At 42.3% G+C, this 20,682-nt stretch overlaps 1 protein-coding gene across 1 annotated transcript in view; it reads right to left on the bottom strand.

The window, feature by feature from the left end:
* Positions 1–2,484: 2,484 nt before the first annotated feature.
* LOC118412918 (gamma-aminobutyric acid receptor subunit beta-1-like) overlaps positions 2,485–20,682 on the bottom strand; it is a 43,210-nt gene continuing 25,012 nt past the window's right edge. The window contains exons 2-9 of the mRNA XM_035815976.1: positions 14,494–14,594; positions 9,998–10,065; positions 6,211–6,431; positions 5,606–5,688; positions 4,886–5,023; positions 4,007–4,159; positions 3,468–3,673; positions 2,485–3,024 (exon numbers count right to left, since the gene is read on the bottom strand). Of these exons, the coding sequence (XP_035671869.1) occupies positions 2,590–3,024; positions 3,468–3,673; positions 4,007–4,159; positions 4,886–5,023; positions 5,606–5,688; positions 6,211–6,431; positions 9,998–10,065; positions 14,494–14,594 (1,405 nt within the window). The 3' untranslated portion in view covers positions 2,485–2,589. The remainder of the gene's footprint in view (positions 3,025–3,467; positions 3,674–4,006; positions 4,160–4,885; positions 5,024–5,605; positions 5,689–6,210; positions 6,432–9,997; positions 10,066–14,493; positions 14,595–20,682) is intronic.

Raw genomic sequence — 20,682 nt, forward strand, 5'->3', positions numbered from 1 at the left:
AGTATATTGGTTTGGATAATGGTCCTACTTGGCCGGCGGACTTCCCTAGCGTACTATTGACTCTATTTGTCCAATTTCTACAATTAGACCACCGAACCACGGAGCCTGGTAGAGGCTATCGTATTGGCACAACCGGCATGTTCAATCCAAAGCGTTTTTCAGAAAGGTTCCTTTTGGCTGACGTCTCCCACATCGAGAGCGTTTAACAAGTAGCATAATCCACCCTTATATAGTCATAACCGCCAGCGGTGCTTTGTCTTGTATTTGATAATATCAATAATCATTAAAAGACTGTCACTGTATGTATAATGTCTAAAAGCAGCATTTCTGGTTTATATTTTTCCTCTATAGACACAAAACGACTTTGAACTACCAATTCCAAACTTCCTATCCGTGGCACTACATTATATTAGTTTCAATTGACACTGTACATTGACATTTTGTATATATGTTAACACTATACAAGGGAGTGTAGGATATATCAGGAGATAGTTTTATATACACATGCAAAGGACACATGGCACTAGTTAGAGCAAGCGAATGGGGTTCGTTTTGAGACCTGCATATTCCAATTTTGTGAAAGGCAGCCCTTTTCCGTTTAAGAGAAGTATTTTGAGCTCTTGGACGCATTGGCACTAAATACTATATGGACATTCAGAGGAAAAGCTCTAAAATGTAATGACTCATGATAATAAATTAAATTTTATTTATTAGATCTTTGGCAGATATTTCAATCACAAATTCTCAAATACGACTTTTGTTTGAACTTTTGCAACTACCTGGCTTTTAGTGCCGTGTGCCCTAAATATAAACTTCTCTCTAATTTACTTTGACGCGTCCGAGCTAAGACCACATGATGATTTCCTAAAGTTAAGACACATTTCATCCCACTTAAAAGGGTTTTTGCAATACCAATTTTTCTGTATATTTCATATATTCAATATCGGTTTATCGTAAACATTGATCATCGTGCTTGTATGTGATAAAACAATTGACAACTGACATATCAACAAAATTAATAACCTTTCCGCCGAAAGAATTTTTGTCTCCTTTAGAAGTAGGAAACGTTGTAAGATGTAGTTACAAAACAGTACAGAGGAACGTTTATGCTAAATTTACAAGATGCATTTTGAAAATGTTGTTAACGCTAGTTCAACTGCATCCGCTGTTTCTAAAACAAGATACTTAGGGATATCAAGTCACTTGAAATCTTTCAACGCCGTTTAGAAAAAAAAACGAACATAGGTTACCCCGTAGATAAAGGTGAACTAGCGTTAACTGTAGGGTGTGACGGGGTCGGTTAGTCAAAACGCACACATTAACATTAAGAAAGAACCAGGTTCTCTGAACAGGCGATGAAAAAATATAGGCACGTTTAGGTATAGGAAATTAAATGCTGATAAGAATTATCTCGTCATAACACACCGATTGTTTTCAAGCTACTATCATGGAGAGTACTGAATATGCGATATCTACATCACAGCACACATCTCATCACTAATACGTCCCACAAAAGGCAGGATATTTTTCAATTCAGTTTTATCATACGAACTCATGGTAACATTTCTTCATAAAAAAATGCTGCCGCGAAGTAAACACCCACGATTATCTCTTCTGGGCTTGTTTCACGTCGTTACGGTGTAACTACTTGGCTAGGAATGTTAAAACATTACAGTCGCTGGCGAACAAAGTCAGTACGCCGTTCACCATGTCAACAACATGTTGATGACAGAGTTCGATCACAGACTTCAAGTTCTGCAACGTCTCATCCTGCGCAGAACGTCTCATCCTGAAGCAATTCCATCGTCAATTGATGTCACATTTCAGTGTCTCGTAGCATGGTACGAAGTCATTGTGGTTGCAGTGGTCATGGCCTCCTTATGTCTATGATCGCAAAGAACCCAAAACAAACCAAACCAAATCGAACAATAACACTCGCCAAATGGCAGTTACTCAAGCATCTAGATATAATTGTGGAACCGGTCAGACGTTTCGGTTAGCATCCACTAGAAGGTTCTGTTCTTTATGATCAACAGGATCTCTTCAGTGTCACTAAAATACAGTGAATACTATCTGAAACGTCTGACCGTTTCCAAAATTATATCCAGTTTCTAGATTAATTTCTATTTGGCGTATCTTATTACCAGGATGTCTTAACTTCATCGACGTATCAACGAAAACCATTTCATACTGTCCTTTTGTTGATGGAACAGGTGTTTTTAAAACACGACGAAGTAGTGTCGTCTGTATAGGTAGACCGAGCAGTAGACGACGTTGTCTCGAGGAGTTAACTTCTTCTTCTGTCATTCTCGACCATTGGGTTGAGAGAATTTGAGTTTGACAAGTTCTGCTTCAAATATTCTCTGTTGAGCATCACCTCGGTAAGTTCTAGAAGTGAATCCAAATCAACGAATGATATTTAAAAGAGTCTTCTCGTTGAAGCAACAGGTGTGTTTAAAACATGAAGAAGTGTCGTCTTTTCAGGTAGATTGACCATTAGACGATGCTGTGTCGTCAAGGAGCAAACCAAACCGAATAAAAACAACGAATAACATTTCAAAAAGTCTTTCCGTTCAAGGAGAGGCGTGTTTAAAACACAAAGTAGTGTCGTCTGTACAGGTAGGTTGACCAGTAGACGATGTTCAGCACGATAAACAGCGAGGGAAACATGATTCTGGAGTACTTGTCGATGTTGTTGGAGTTTTTGATCTGCGGGCGTCTGCCGTACAGGTGATGCAACATGGTCGTCACAGCTGCCGCGAAAGGCGATCTCTCCTTGGCCTCCCCGTCGTCCATCCCTGCGTCAGGTGGACAGGCGCCGTCGGTGTAGCCCGGCTGGGCAGGGGGTAGGAATGTCCCACGTGACTGGCTCTGGTCTTTGACGTCACCCTGAAGCGAAAACGAGGTCTCCTTCCGGGCAGCCTCGTTCTCGATGTCGACGCGCAGGGTGTGCTGGGAAGACACGCCGTTGAGGCCCCCGACGTGGGCTTCGACGTCATGGCAACGGCACACGTGACACTCCGGCTGTGTGATTGGAGAGAAAGAGAGGTCGATGTTGGTCAGTGTCACTGACGAAGGATAGTGGATTCTATCCGAAACGTCTGACCGTTTCCAAAACCATATCCAGTTGCTTGAGTAACTACTTTTTGGCGTATCTTATCACCTGGATGTCTAACCTACATCGACGTGCAATTTGAGGGGTAGATAGTGTGTTACATATGATGTCGAATAATTCTTGTTACTTAGCATGAAATTTCATCTGTGTTGGTAGAATACATTATAGAGAATTGCTAAAACTTTCCTTCCAACACTAAGATAATGTAGGGACTTACCCCTAAATTTTCGGTCGATCTCCGTCGACCTTGTTCACAGAACGACCCTTTCTCTCTCCAGTAGTGACGTCAGGAAGACACCACTTTTGCAGGAGGGGTCATAAATATCAGAAAGTCTAGGTTAATTCTTGTTACCTTTTCCTGTTGGCCCCGCTGACTGGCCTGTTTTTTGGCGATGCCGACGGAGCTGAAGTTGACGATGGCGTACTCCAGCAGCGCCGCGAAGACGAAGAAGAAGCACATGGCCAGGTACACGTCGATGGCCTTGATGTACGAGATCTTCGGCAGGGACTCCTTAGCGGCTGAGCTCAGCGTCGTCATGGTGAGTACCGTGGTGATGCCTGGACGTGGGGAATAATAGGTCGTTTGGATTATGAAAGAAGAAACAAAGACCTTTATTGTCAGTATGAAAGCTCCTCTGTGTTGATATAATCCATATTGAAGTTTTCCAACAGTCATACAACACAAAATTTGCTTACTTCGAATTTTCGGTCGCAGATCCGTCAACTTTCGACAGGAGTGATGATTCAATTACACTGAGCACGTGACTTGGAGACATATACGCAAAGTTCTTATGACCCACAACGTATAATCTTTATAGACTACCAACTACAATCAAAGTGTCTACAGCAAGAATTCAGTCTGTACGACAAACATGGGAGTGTTGTAATGACCTAGCGTGACCCTCGCAGGAACTGCTTCCGGGTTAATGAAGAAGCTGACCCAGGAGGAGATGACGAGTAAGATGGCGGGCAGGTACGTCTGCAGGATGATGAACACCACGTTCCGGTGCAGACGGAAGCTGAACGTCAGTCTAGGGTACTCTCCTGGATTTAAAAAGTAGAATATACGCAGTAACGCAAAAGAACAAGGAAGTCTTGGTCTTGACGGCTTTTTTTTCATTGAATGCGTTTGTGACCGCATCTGAACTGTGAGTAGCGACACCTGTCCTGCAGTACAATGTGAACCAGTCAGAATTGCCCTGAAGAAGGTGACAGACGGTCACCGAAACGTCGGTGAGAATAAAGCATTGGTTGTGTAAAAAGAGTCTCTTTATTTAGAATACTGTAAATGCAGAAATGTTCGCGGTGGATCAATGTTCGCGGTTTTCGCGGCGACCACTTTACCGCGAAATTAAATCCACCGTGAAAAGTCATTTTTCTCGCTACCGCGAAATTAAATCCCCGCGAACTTAGATGCATTTACAGTATTAGATACTTACCGGCAATTCATAAAAGTCTATAACAACTAATGTCAGTCCCATTTAGAGCATATCGGACCTAATTTGTTAGATGTCAAAGTTTGAAATACCATTTATTTCGGCTAGGTAGGTGGCGTTTTGATATCGTGTTTGGATGGATCGGGCATCTCACGTGCCCACAAAACGATTGTGATGGTAATGCGAATGCCAACTTAAATGATACATCTGTAAAAGAACTGTTATGAGAAAGTATACCATTTAAGTTATTTCACATAATTAACACTTTAATTTGTCGAAACTTATGATGTAGCAGACATGCGTTAAAAAGTACAACACAGCTTCCTCCGTGTACCAGTTTCGTAGTAGCCGTGGTTCTCTGACGTGGTGAAGCCGCCGATGTCAAACTGCGCGATCTCGATATCCTCCAGCCCGTGGATGGAGGCGTTCCCGTCCTTCCAGAGAAACAGCACGTCCTGCGTGGTGTAGCCGTCTGGGCAAACATTGATATTGTTATTGGGGGGCCAACTTCTCTCTCATCAGCTTCGCAGCCAGGGGTCGAATTGCGAGTAGCATACAATAGGCTACTCTCTACCATACTCCGGCTTGGCCGAAAACGTAATAGGGGACTTTTAGAAATAAAAGCCTAGGAGGAGTTAATAGGCCCAAGAGTCAACTGACCGGACAGACTGCTAGAGACTGACTAAAAGCCCATTGCAACTTATTTGTCCATATTTTACCAAATTCTTCTCATTTTTCATCCAACCGACACGTCTGCTTGGAGACTAACACTATGTGGGGTTAAATGGTATGGGTCTTGAGCGGTACCAGTGTCCATTCGACACTCAAGTAGCCTCAACACGACAGTATTCAGTAATTGCCCCAGATGTATGAATCAGATGGAAGGACCTGCACCGGATGGGCGGGAGTCCTCTGTAATTAAGTAATATGTTATGTGAAACCCGTTTGTGTTTATACTGCTGAATACATCAGTAAGTCATTTGTATAAAAGTGATTGTTGGTATTAGTATGAAGCATGCAGATACCTTATTTGTCTCAGATCTCGGATACTTACAGCTCTCATACTGCAGCGTGCAGTTCTGCTCGTCCAGGGGATAGTTCCGGAGGTCCATGGTGCAGGCCACCTTTGCGGTTATTCTGCAAAATAAACGGAGCAAAAATCGCAGCTTGTAGTATGTTCTTACCTGCAAAGACTGTCTGGTTTTGTATCTTCCTACACTAGGAGGCTGTCTAGTTTTCTTGTGTTTTGAACACCACTTCTAATATTTGTAACTTGTATATCTTATCATGATTGCAATATGCAGTTTTGAACGAAGGTGCTTGGTGGTGCTTTTGATAGCAAAAGGTTTTGAGTTAGGATCGTTTCCAAGATGCATCGGATTTCCACTTTTCACGAAAAACAATGTCAAAGTCTGCTCAGAATTCTAAAACAGATTAAGCCTCCTGTTGTTTTTTTAGAGATGAAGAAGGTTGTGTCCATAACAAACCTTTGTCAAACTGAATTACCAAGTTGATGAAGCTATGTCCGGACAATTTTCTACTAATTCTTTTTTTACACATAGATTTGTCTATCTATTTATTCATCTGATAAATTCATTGATTGATTGATTGATTCATTCATTCATTCATCGAGTCAGTTATTCATCCATCCATCCTCACCTCTGCCCGTACAGTACCGTCCCGTCCGGGTGCAGCCTCAGCAGTTTGTTGTCCACCGTGACCTTGTGTAGGAACGCCTGTTTGGAGTTCGGGATGAAGAGATCAGGCACCCACAGCCGGTCCGACAGGCGCCCGTCCAGGGTCAGGTTAGCGTTGGTGCCCTCAAAGGACAGGCGGATATCCTGCCAATACTGCCGAAGGAATATCGTCACCATGTAGTCCTGGAGTAAAGGAATGAATGGGAAAATTAGGAAATTGACAAAAGTGCGAAAACATCAGTGGATGTTTTGAAAAGTGCCCGTCAAGAGCCTTGTTAGCGTTGGTCCCCTCGAAAGCCAGGCAGTTATCCTGCCAATACTGCCGAAGGAAGATCGTCACCATGTAGTCCTGGAAAAAAGAAATGAATGGAAAAATTAGTGAATTGATCAAAATGCGAAAAAATCTGTGGATGTTGAGAAAAGCGATCGTACAGGGTCAGGTTAGCGTTGGTCCCCTCAAAGGCCAGGCGGTTATCCTGCCAGTACTGCCGCAGGAATATCGTCACCATGTAGTCCTGGAATAAAGGAATGAATGAATTAGAAAATGGATGGTTCCAAGGAACGAAGGAAGGAAGAAAAGAAGGACCAAAGAAGTATAACTGCAGGTAAGCCTGGAATAAAGGAATTAATGAGAAAATAAATGGAGACTGTTAAGATATAACTGCAGGTTAGCGTTGGTGCCCTCGAAAGCCAGGCGGCTATACTGCAAATACTGCCACAGTCCAGGAACAAAGGAATGAATGAGGAAATTGGTTGAACGAGCTGAGAAAGGAAAGGAGAGCAGACGGAAGAAAGGAAAGTATAACAGAAGAAAGGAAAGTATAATTGCAGGTAAGTCTTTTTGCCCTAGGAAGACAGGCGGCTATCCTATCAATACTGCCGCAGCAAGATCGTCACCATGTAGCTCTGGAATAAAGGAATAGATGAGAAAATGAGTGGATGGAAAAAGAAATGAAACAAGGGAGGGGGAAGGATGGAAGGAAACTGTGAAATTATAACCCCGGGAAAGCGTCTGTATATTCTCAATAGCTAGGCGGTTATCCTGTCAATACTGTCGAAGGAAGATCGTCCCCATGTAGTCCTGATATAAAGGAATGAATGAGAAAATAACTGTAAGAATTGAAGTACAAACAAATCAATGCATGTTTTGAAAATTGTCGCCTTCCAGAGCACTCAGGTTGACGTTGGTGACCTCAAGGGCCAGGCGGTTATCCTGCCAATACTGCCGCAGGAAAATCGTCACCATGTAGTCCTGGAATAAAGGAATGAATGGGAAAATTAGCGTAGGAATAAAAGTGCGAAGAAATCGGTGGATGTTGAGAAAACTTGTAGCTTTCAAGAGCCTTGTTAGCGTTGGTCCCCTCGAAGGCCAGGCGGTTATCCTGCCAATACTGCCGCAAGAAGATCGTCACCATGTAGTCCTGGAATAAAGGAATGAATGAATTAGAAAATGGATGGAAGGAACGAAGGAAGGAAAGAAGAGCAGACGGAACAACGGAAAGTATAATAGAAGAAAGGAAAGTATAATTGCAGGTAAGTCTTTTTGCCCTCGGAAGACAGGCGGAAGACATCTGTATCTGTATTTGTTTCTATGTCTATATAGTGTATAGCAGGTATAGGGTACCGCCCTTGGGCATAACACGCCAGCTTTGCAGACCTGTACGCGACGCAGCAGCTGGTTACGTTACACTGAAAGATCTGTCAGATCTTACCTTTGTATAGCTTACTGCAAATGTTGTTTAAAATATCTAGTGAGGATGCTCCTGCGAACAATAGAATTCGCCCTATATGATCTCTGTTACATTTGAGCAGTCTGCCTACATAACATGAAATCAAAACGGCTGATATGAAACCTCTACGTAAAAGGCCATCCATCTCTTAAAACTCCATCTTTATAGATATGTTTCAAGGATCTTCAACTGCGATCATCACTGTGAGGGTCATAAATGTGATCTAAATGTGAATTTGACAGAAAAAAATCAGAAAATGTGATATAATGTGACATTATGTGACTTCGTTGAAAAATATGTGAAAATTTGAAATGTGAAATTTGGAGAAAATGTGAATCAGGAAATGTGATTTTATGTGAAACTAAGTGAAAATATGTGATACTTGAAAAAATGTGATTTACTTATGTGAAATAATCGGATCCCAAATCACCAGATTGAAAATGTGAAATGAAAATGTGAACCTATGATCACCACGAGAAAGAATTTGACCGATGTCGTACATACCTTGACAGAGACGGGTGTTCTAAATCGAAAGATGTTGGTTACATTGCAGCTGCAATTAATTAAAACCACCACGTTCTATGAAATAAATCAAGGAACAGAATAAATTCTCTTTGGTAGCATCTATTGTCGTCCATCAGTGACATGGTCCAAGTACAAGTGTAACTAGGATAAAAATAAGTGTCTGAATATTCCCATTCCTGTTAGTACATATATATCAGCCTGCAGTGAGGCCTGCACTGATGCGGGAACCGGGTTTGTATCAGTGCTGCGGGAACGTTGGGGATTTATTGGGGTTAAAGCCGTTTCAGCACTTCCCGAGCAAACATACCTGTCATCTCAAACGGCTTACCGCATCCAGTGGAAAATGATTGAGCGGCAATGAAAGGAAGCCTAGCCGCAGGGATGACTGGCGCGCCGGTATGATTTATGCTGTAACCGTTTGCCCTTCGGTCTGTGTACAGCGCCGTGTATATTTCAGCCTACGTAAAAGAAAAGTACCTGCATGATGAATGTCGACATCGTGTATACGATCACATTTTCTGGGTTTGATGTACTTTTTTGCCTGGCAGGGTTTAGATATGCTCGAGTAAAATATGAATTCTTCATTTACCCGGCCGTATGTTTTCCCCATTACTCTATGGGCAAAGTCTAAGATGAATGTTTAAGGTTGTTTAGGCCATCATAACTGTCTTGCTGCAATGATTGAATCTTAGGCCATAGCCCAAAGACGTTGTTCGTTGTAATATAACACCTGGTGCCGTTTTCAGGCGAAACTGATGAAGAACGTAGAAGAGCAAGCATCTGTCATCACAATCCCTGAAAGAGTAAAGTTTGCTACTTCTAAACAGGTTGGCCTTGGTTTCTTTGTTGGAAGCATGTTGGATACGTCATAAAAACATGAATATGAAGCGTGCTGGGTTTTCATGTTACATCTTCTGCGTAAAGCACAAAAATATGCTTTAATCCAATTACCCGCCAACGCGGTCTATGAGGTATTGATCAATCATAGTTTTTTGTGCCATCGAAAATCCTGAATATGAGGTACCGACAATCAGCCAACCCTGCCTTGATTGCCTCTGTACCAATAGGTAATACATGCTGAATGGTGAATTTGCTACACGACAAAGATCCCAAGAAGTCTGTGATGCCTCCGTCTCTGTGTAGTTGATGGCTATAGTGCCCTGCTGTACATGGCCTCCATTATACCCCTTACATCAGAGCACTCCAGCCATCACTGAACGGAGACGGTGGGCGTTATAAACTTCCTTTGACCGATTGCTGATGTCACGTAGGCGTAAGCTCACTTGTCGATAAGACCACGTCCCTGAAACCCTCGCGAGTTTACGTTCTAAAGTGATTGGTCATTATTGGTACTGAAGAACGTGAAAGTCGTCGTTGAAAACTTGATCAGTGAGCACCTAAGTGTTGGAAGGAAGTTATACATTGTACTATGATTATTACCAACAAAGATGAAGTTCTACGGTAATAATGTTATGCACAAAACTTTTTGCTTACCATATTGACCTCTGACACCTGGTCGATGCTGGCGATCGACATGCTGACGCGAACGACTACAGGCGCACCTGGAGGGGCGAGAAAGAAGGTGAGATATTAGATAGACAGATGGGTGGAAATATAGAAACATTAATAAAGGAAGACTTACCCCGGTGCCGACTGCCCAGTCATGTAGTGCCGTGTGCAACGTCGTGTGCGGGTTCCGCAAACTACCACACACGTTCATATCCAGGAATATACGGTGATATTTGGGATACATCGTACATTGTGGCAGGAAATACCTGAAATCGGCCCGGGCATGTCAAGTTGCACCACTGTGTCAGGACAAAGAAATCCCCAGAAATTTTTCTTATCGTCCTGTGATTTTGTTAATCGACTGATGTTTCACAAGGCAATGGAAATAACCAATCACAAGGCTTTACAGTAAGGCAAACATATAAAAGGAACGTTTATGAAGGTTAGACATCCAGGCAATAAGTTTTCAAATTTCAATCTCGACAACTGGATAAAAAAACGGAGATCAGATGTTTTGCGTAGAGCTTTCCAGTACTTGGGATTCAGCTTTGCTCCACAAAGCAATTTTTCCAATGGTATTTTCCCACCTGTGAACCTATCTAAACATGATTTAGATATGAATGTCATCTGCGTAGGTCTACGATCCTTACATGTTCAACCGGTTCTTCTAGTTAGATGTACTTGTATTGAATTGCTTCAGTCAGTTTATTCCAGTGACGCTGAATATTATACCATCCTGGCATGAATGACATTTTCTTCCTGCATCCTAACTGCAAGTTATAGGGTGGCATTGTAATGAATCTGCTATGAAAAATTTGCCGGGGGTCAGTTCTATCACAGCATGAGGGTGCTTATGTGATTGTGTCGATTTTATCTTTGTAGATATTGAGGCCATCTTTTTTGTTATCATCTTTTTAATCTAAGAGTTGTTTCATACACTTCAGCCTAGCAGCGGTCTTGAAACAACTTCACGATACAGGACACTGACGACTTTATGTTTGAAATTCTGGAACAGTTAGGTAAAGCTAAGGACACAACCCGCCGTACGTGCAATTTGACTGCACGTTTTTTTTTGGGAGGCCACGTCCGCCACGTATTTCTGAAAACGTTTAGGTTGAACAGGGCAGGCGCTTGGCCCTTACTGGCACGTACGGGGGTGGGGATGGGGGGTGGTGGGAGAATCCGCAGCCCGATGACACACAAAGTTTTGCTTGCACGTAAAGCTCAACGGCGTGTCTGCGTGCTCCAAAATTCGTCGGATTCCCTACGAGTTCGTACGGAGGCGGTACTTACCACTTACGGATCCCAAAAGATTGCCCACGTTTCGGCACGTAGACAGCACGTATTTGAACGTACGGCGGGTTGTGACCTTAGGTTACCAGGATGATCTTATATCAATTCCACTATGACAGATTTGCCATGGATCAGTCCGATTTCACTATAGGGGTGACAGGGAGCACACGAATAGATTTTTTTACGGAGCCTCTGCGATTTTTTCCAACTTCATCTTTGTATAGAAGCCATCTGAGGATGAACTTTGCCTCAAGCGCATGTTAATCTTCATGCGAGAAAAGAAATCTGATTACGAAATTCCGGTGGCTTATTTGTGATCTAAATTGATTTGATCTCAATCTTCACTTGCGCTGCCGCCCTCGTACGGTGAAATCGCGACCTAATCGCACGAAATTCAATTACAGCCGACATGATTTAGATGCTTCGCGCTCAGAGGTCCGGCGTCAGCCTGCGGGTTTCCTTTCCAGTACAGATCGTCATCAATTTTCTACTTGCACGGAGGAATATTTCGACATTTCCTGTCTCTGAGAAAAGAAAAAATATTATCGTTTCCAACAGAGACCTGCCTCTGCCGTCGGGAGAACACCCAGCAAGCAGAGGGATTTTAAAAAGCCGATTAGATAGCTTTATTCGGTCCTGGAAGTTCAAAAAACTGAATTACAAACCAAATCATAGAAATGCAAGAGAAATAATATTATTTATAAAAGATGAACAGACTGATAAATAAATTCTCTAAATTTGGTTAAGAAATATAAAAATTGACTGTATTTGAATTGATGCCGGTTTGTTTTATATGAATTAAGCTCGAATCCAGGAAAGAGCTAATTCGTACATCTTTGTAGTCGAGCCCGCATACCTGCTGCGTTTGACCCATAGCAATACCACTTCATAAGCCCGCACCAATTTGATTTCTTGGCTCACGGATTTTTCCATAAAAAATATGGAGCGAGAGGGCGAAATAAAAATAAAAATAAAAATTGTAAAATGGTTGGGGTAAAGGTAACGGCTCGTCCAAAACATAAAGAAAAAAGTTTTCAGCTTGAAAAAGGTACAAAAACACTATTATTGTACAGTAACAGCACCTGTACCCACACTTTAAGGAGCTTATAATATAAAGGCCAATTTGCTACACCAGAAATTTGGTGAATGGTTTCATTAATGGTGAAAATTTGCGGAGTGGTAATTTTTATTTTTATTTTTTTTCCAAAAAATAGGAGCGAGCGAATCCACGAACCAAGAAATTAAATTGGTGTGGCCTAAGCAAGGTTAAACAAAACTACAGTGATACCTACAATCGATAAGTCTCGGCATAAGAGCTCAATAACACGGCGTTCGCCAGCATACTATTGCCGCTTCACGTGATAAGAATCACGCTACACGGACATATCTCCGCACACGAACACTCCTAATAGCGTGGAACCGAAAAATGCCATCCGTTAAATTACAGGATCGCTATCATCAAAGAGATGTGAACTTGAAACTACAATTTGAGATGCTTGCTTATCATTTCATACACGTATCGTAGAAGAAAGTTGTTTGTAAAGTCTCCAAAAGTCAATGCAGAGTTTTCATTTCATGTTGTAAGGGGCTTAAAAGACCATCGTTCAGTGAACGTCGTCAATTCGTCTTCTGATAAGAGATAGACTAGACGCCAGGTCCAACGAACATCATTATTCTGTAAAGTAGCGATGAAGAGGCTGCTATCTAAATGACACATGAATCAACACAGTGGAGTCTTTCCTTTATTGCCCAAAGTCCTTCTTTGGAGAAGCTCTTAAAATCTTTATTGAACATATACACAGCTCAATGAACTCTTCTTCTTTGACAAAGTACCCGATAAAAACAGATAGATGTTGACGCGTTCTGCTTGAGCGATGCTACATTTTGTGCCAGACACCGATGTTCCAGCCCGCCAGTCGGTGCGTAAGGCTATCGTGTGGGTCTTACATTAGTATCAGAGTTCTAACTTTCTTCTAAGAGTTATCCTCCTACGCAGGGACATCCAACTACTCTCCAAGCAGAGGTTAGGCTTTGGCTGTTTTTTAAACGTTTTTTAGTCGTTTTTATCGGGCTTTCTTTTTGTGCTCACTGTACAATGATCTGCGCAATACATTTGTTAATGCTACACATGTAGATCAGAAATATGCACACATGACGAAGGAAGATATGTTCAAATATCTCATGTCTTCATCTGACCACGATATACTTGAAAATCTCTGTAAGTTCATCTACAAATGTTTTAGGAAGAGAGAAGATGCATATAAACTATAGTATGTGAAACTGTATAACTCTGCGTTTACTACCTTTTGTACCAAACTGACTGCATTTAGCCCCAGCGGGGCATGAATATGCAATAAACTTCATTGTCATTGTCATTGTCATTGTCATTGTCATTGTCATTGTCATTGTCATTGTATTTTATCTTGCTGTTTGCGTACTTCAAGAAAAATGATGAAATAGAAAGCCCGATAAAAACGACTAAAAAACGTGAAAAAAGGCAGCCAGAGCCTAACCTCTGCTTGGAGAGTAACATCCAACAGCAAAACCGCCTGTCTGGATGCACCCTGCTCTTTTAGCTGTCATTCTTAGTTCCTGACCGCCCTGCTTATAGGTATTAATGAGGCTACCCTTATACATGCGAGACAGCTTTTGAAAACGGAAAGCCTACTCTCTGATTGGCTGACAGCTGGTTTTTATTGTGGGGGGGGGGGAGACGTCCACAGGAACTAAGAGTGACGGTTGAAAGAGCAGGGCACATCCAGACAGGTAGTCTGTGTAACGCAAACTCCGCTATCCGGAGCTTGTAGACTCCTCCCCGCGGATCGGCGCGGCAATGTACGACGGGCCTGAGAAGCGCGATTAAATCAGGCTACCAGACAGGCAGTTTGGCTGTGGGATGTCCCTGCGTAGGAGGATGCCAAGAGTTTGAAATTCAAAGCATTTCTGTATCTGATTCAGATTCTATAGACTTACTGTTTTTCAGTCATATCTCAAAGGAGGTATTGCTCTGAACTACTTCCATTTCTCTTTGTTGCAAGGAACGCGGAGTCTCATTATTCTCCAACTCTCAGTTATGTGCGTGTGAGTCATATTCAATATTTTAGGGCAGTTACCGTAGAATCTAAATGGAATTTAAAACGACAAAGCTAACAGACTACCTCGTTATAGTTTTGTGAACTGTTCCTTACCCCCAAAGTTGGGCCGCAGGTGTCTGTCGTACCCCCTCTCCGCCAGGATGTGATCTATAGTGGAGGGGCTGGTGTCGCTGGCGTCGGCTCGACCACAAAACCTGGAAAACATGTGAGGGTGGATGAGAAACCTATAGTCCTTTGGCCGCACCTGGGGCAATTGCTGTTGTATTGAGGTCACCTGAATTGCGCCGAATGGCAGCCGGTCTAGACCCTTGCGATTAAAGCCCTCCTGTTGTAAGCTCCTCCCCTAGCTGCGAAGAGGGAGAAGTCGGCCTTCCCAATAACAACAACAAAAGCAGTCAAGTCAGTTAATTATTTCTTCATTCAACAAATCAAATCATTCCTCAGAAATGAAAGCATGATATATATAATCGATTGCACATAGCATTAATGATACAGAAACGTACGGAATGATCAACTAAATAGATAATTTGCCCCATTTACTCCGATGTTTGTCCAATTTTTGGCGACGCCTCAGGGGCGAGCCTAATGTTTATAGTGTGCGACCGTTTGACAGGAATTCTAGGAATTCCGCAGGCATGCGAGGAATTTTTCTACGGGTATTTTTTTCTACGGGTATTTTCTACGGGTATTCCCTAGGGAATTTGTTTTTGTGTGTGACTTTAGTCTGCTTTGTGTATGGCGTATAATAAGATGACGTGACCGATGTTATAAACCAGGATTTCTTGTTTTAATACTCGTTTCACCATCAAGTATACATCACATTACATTTTTTAACAAAATACCCGATATTATGTATCGTTAGGGTAGAATTGTGGGTCAGTTATATTTTTTGCTTGACCATTCGGCGTAATGATGTCGTGTATGTATGAGGATTGTTTTGTTTCGTTTGAAGGTTTTTATTTCATATCTTTCTGTTATTTCATTTTGTATGGTTGTGTGACGCTTGAATCCCTTTTTTTCTTATTGTTGTGATGTTCATTTGGTTACCAAACCATCGCGACAAAGGGGTGTACTTGTCAGTCGATTCTTCCTGTAACCTGGGGGTTGTCATGCCGGTGTTCACCTGTGGGGACAGATTGTGAGAAAGGATTGATATGAAGTATTTTTGCAATAGTGATACTAACTTAGCAACTTTTGTATGTCTGGATCGGTAAAGTGTTGTTTTCTATTAGTTACAGGCCGTCGGTAGTGATGTAAGGCATCAAAGTAATTCAGATATAATTTATAGCAAAAGTCATACATATTGAATTACAGCGCTTATATTGTCATGTCAAGTCAAAGTCCTTCCCGCTCCATGGTGCATAGGGCGGCGCCCATGTTCTTGGAGTAACCCTGGGCCAAACAAATGCAATTACTACAGTAGGGGGCCAGGACACTGGCTGTGGTGTGTGTTCAAATTACATACTCTTTCCCGAACGCTGAGTGCTAAGTTGAGAAATTAGCACGACCATTTAACACGTCATACTATATTGGCCGGGGATCGAACTTACGACGTACCGAATGCATGGCGAAGACTTTTCCCACTCGTCTCATTGCACCGGCGATAACGCTTGTGCAGCCAGACAACAATACTCGTGATGCTAACGTGCTGTTACTTTGACCGATGAGGTCTATTTCTCTTATAACCAAAGGGCACAAAAGTGCATTATCATTTACCTTTTGGTGTAGCCCGAGTTTTGAATCATTAAAGAAGTTTCAGAAATAAATTGTACCACCGTGAATAAGAAATAATGACACAAAATATTCTTTCTCGGCTTGGCTTCGCATGATCGAAGGCACATCACAATATCAATATACATGTCGGCTTAAAAGCCACAAGCGACGGCTATCGGGTCTAACATGCAGTACACTGTTACGTCGGGTTGCGTAAACCAGTATACAGAATATTTCGTCCATCATACAAGTAAAACGGCTGCATTTGCAAGAGATATCCAACATCTACGTGTGGAAGGGTGGTAAAGGTGATTGGAAAAGCATCCTGTATACATCGGCTATATCATCACCTGCCTGTAATAAGACAGAATGAAATAAGTCACATGTACGCTCACCGCTATTAAACTGCTTGGAGGACAATGGGTGATCAGATTACCGGTACCGTTTTGGCTACAGTCAGAGTGATAAGACGGCGGGCGATCGGAGGACGGATGGGAGTATGGCAGTTCCGGCAATCGTCGGTTAATTGACGACTCGTGCTCAGCAGTATTGCTATAGAACTGTGGATACGTGCTTGACTGTACTAGTCCACAGACGATAAAGGGTGAGTGAAACGCAGAGTAAAAGATGATTGAGAACGGGGACCCCGGTAACAAATCGTATCTTTTACTTTAAGACCACGGGAAACAGATGAATATGACCACGAGAAACAGAAGCGTTTGTTGTTCGGCGGCGGCAAGGTGGCGAATGGAATTCCACAGGAGGGCCTCATGGAGCTCTGATATCTTCGGCCGATCAAAAACAAAAGGGTTGTGCCTGGTTGTGCCGTAAACAACATGTGGTATGAGTAACAAACTGCCAAGAAGTTTCCACGTTGAAAGATATTCTCTAAACAAAATCAAAAAACTCTGGCGAAACAAGGTCACAGATGAAGACTAATTCCTACACAACAATACGCTGTAAAAATGCCAAAACTATAATGCCGTTAATATGGGACTCATATTTTATCTTGCCGAAACGTGATGTTGGCGGACTTTTTGAAACTTTGAAAACTTTGAAAACATGAAGACCAAGGTCTCGGGCGGTTTGGGATAAGATTTGGGCCCACGAGATTAAGGTTGGCAGTGTTACTCAACCCAAGCACACAGTCCCAAAATCCACCTGGTACGATTCACATCGTAACGCTCTCGGTTTATTTAGCTCTAGTCACTCTTAACAACTTGTGACGTATCTATTATACGCATAATACATGCTATCATTAGCAAGGTACTCTCACCGAAATTGAGTCGCTTGTGCATGTTGACTGTCCAGTTGAAGCGCCGCGTCTAACTCGGCCGACCTTGTCCGCCGCGCCATCTCCGCCTGACTAGATAGTCAGTGATCGATCTTTAGTGGGAAGCAAACTGACGCTATTCTGAGGGCTGCCATTGGTTGGAAAATGTACTTGTGCAGTTCCTATTTGTCAATGTTTACAGACTGACGTCAGCACGGTGACCAATCCCAAGACGATGTCCAGACGACGGCCAGGGACCGCCCGATTTGTTTGTTTTAACTATCCAAGCGGGGACGATATAGTCACAGCATTCAAAACGGGGATTGAAATGTAACCAAAAAGGATCTATTTTACGATGGGTATATTGCAACCTAACAACGCTAAATGCAATAGCAGCGAATCAGAACATTATAACCCGGAACTTTTTCATGCCTACCTTAAAAATTAGTACTAAGTTTTAACGGCTACAATGTTTCCTGTTTATTGACGAAGCGTAAAACAATAGATATATCTTGTACCGTCTTCTCTGAGGTGCGCTTATCGGGTAGTTTAGTTGATATTTTTGATCATGCATCATATACTGGACGATGTTAAATTCAGTATCTCCGGGAACAGTCCTGGTTATATTGACCTCTTATTTCTTTTTCCAAAATGTGACTAGACATTGCATCTCCGAGGTTTATACTACTCTAATTAGATACAAAAATAAAGGACTTTGCCCTTTCATCTTGTATGCAGATACACACCAACATGTGTTGTATCAATCACACACGAATATATTGCCATTTTAACAAAAAGAACTAGTCTATATTGTGACACGCTGTAACTATTGTGGGGAAATAAGATATACATAGTACATAGGTAGAATGATCTAGCAAGACCTCAAAATTAACCCAAACACGACTGCGTACTAGTTACCACTCGTACATTGCAATTGACCAGTATTTATTTTCTTTCTGAGTACCTATCGTAATCCACAATGTATCGGTTATATGAGTTATTACCTCGTAAGCTACCATGTCTTAAGCTGGCTCTATCTCACTCCTATACAAGGGAAGAATGACACTTAAATACACAGACATGTCACTTGATGACAATGTTTTATTCACTTTAGAAGAACCAACATTCAATGCTATACCTGTGTCCGATTAAATGGTCATGTTTGAGAAATGGCTGTGTGTTGTCATATAGAAATATATTCTGTGTATAAAAATCACTATAAAAAACAAACACTCAATGCTATACTTGTGTATATATAAATCTATTGTACAGTGGTCAGCCTAACATCACTTTTTGTATGTCACCTGATATGCCCGGCGTGTGCTTAAACCTAAAATTTACGTCAGGTCTACGCGTGCGTATTATCAAGATTCTCAAACCCATTGCCGATAATAACAACAGCCTGGGTCACGACATTCACCAGACCTGAACGGTATTGTCTTTTGATAATGCCGGTACCACTTTGTATCGGTGGCATCTGCAACTGATTGGAGCAAGATGCCGCCGTGCAAATTAATGACGGGATCTTCTCTTTGTATCTAACTGAGAAGCTCGGTATGTGGCCCAGACGTACCAGGCGCTGTCTGTATGCGTCTAGAACCCGTGTCCCCAGACGGTCAAACCACTCGCGCATTGTGCGAAGAGATACGCAGGGTCACACCCTGAACCCCCCCCCCCCCCTCACCCACTCTCGCATATAACAAGACTCGAGTCGTGCGTAGGAGATTGTCCTAGATCCATTCCGTGTAGCAGATGATTTCATGTTGTGCAAGCAAGCATTTGTTGTGTCCGTTTTGGCGTAGAGGTTATCATTTTTCTATGTATTGATTCTCACCCCACAACCGCTGTCTAGCCCTCGGGAGGTGCTCAGAAAAAGTTGCGGCGGTCAATCTTAAGCTGGCTCTATCTCACTCCTATACATTATATTATACAAGGGAAGAATGACACTTAAATACACAGACTTGTCACTTGATGACAATGTTTTATTCTCTTTAGAAGAACCAACATTCAATGCTATACCTGAGTCCGATTAAATGGTCATGTTTGAGAAATGGCGGTGTGTTGTCATATAAAAATATATTCTGTGTATAAAAATCACTATAAAAAACAAACGCTCAATGCTATACTTGTGTATATATAAATCTATTGTACAGTGGTCACAGCTAACCTGTGTTAGAAAGCAATTGTACATACAGACATTTCCTTATAGACCGTCTATAGATAATGGTTAAGATATTTTAAGAAACTAAAGAAGGGATACTCAATGGAAACTTATTTAACGTCACTTGGTAATATCGAGGTCAGATCGTCCATATGCAAACTTAGAATCAGCGCCCACCCCCTTGAAATAGAGAGCGGGCAGTACAAAAAGCTACCCGTGGGCGAAAGAACCTGTAATCATTGTAATGCAAAACCGGTGGAAGACGAAATACATTTTATTGCTAAATGCCTCTCAATGACCAGGAAAGATGAAGAGGTATGCAAAACACACAAAGACATCGAAACGCTTACCGACGAAATAAAACTATAAGGCTGTTAACGTCACATAACCCACTTATCATAGAAGAAGTGGGGTACATCGTCTTCTTCCCCCAAAAAAGAAGTCAAACCCCATATGCGTAGATTGTAGCTCACTGCAGTCAATATTTTTGATAGAATATTCCTTTGATTACAATTGACATCGTTGTTATCTATACCAAATAATTTTATGTATGTTTACTAAATCAACTGTATGCATCTTGTTGCAATTAGTCACGGGCAAGAACTTGCAAATAAACTACATTATTAAAACCAACATGTATAGCCTTGCTGCCTCTCCCTCCCATCAGAAATCTGCACCAAATCAAGGTGCTGGTTCGGCACGGACGTTGGCCCTATTTTGCTAGCTTTTTTTCCAATACGTCAACGTTTTCGTGCAGCGACCTAGCGATGAACGTTTTGGAGGCCCAGAAGTATAGTGAGGTCGGGTTTACGTCAATCTGAAGGGTTACTTCCTATGCCGGGACACGTGTTCGTCGGGCCCATGCCGGCCACGGGGTGCCATCTCCCCGCTTGCCGCTTGGTGACGTGGGTGGCCGGGGCCCTTTAATATCGGAAGCTCGGCGCTCCAGGGAGAACATGAGATGGGGCATCTTAGTTTAAGGTTATGTCAGGAGGAGGAAGAGACATGTCATCCTTTTGGGTAAGCGTGATTATCGTCGCGATGGTTCTGCTCTGTTCTGTGAGTGTGAGTGGTTCTGTTCTAATGATCAGTGGCGGTTTGTTTACATCTCCGTGAAGGGGGGGGGCGATTATGT

Source organism: Branchiostoma floridae, chromosome 4, assembly GCF_000003815.2.
Source record: "Branchiostoma floridae strain S238N-H82 chromosome 4, Bfl_VNyyK, whole genome shotgun sequence".
NCBI lineage: Eukaryota > Metazoa > Chordata > Leptocardii > Amphioxiformes > Branchiostomatidae > Branchiostoma > Branchiostoma floridae.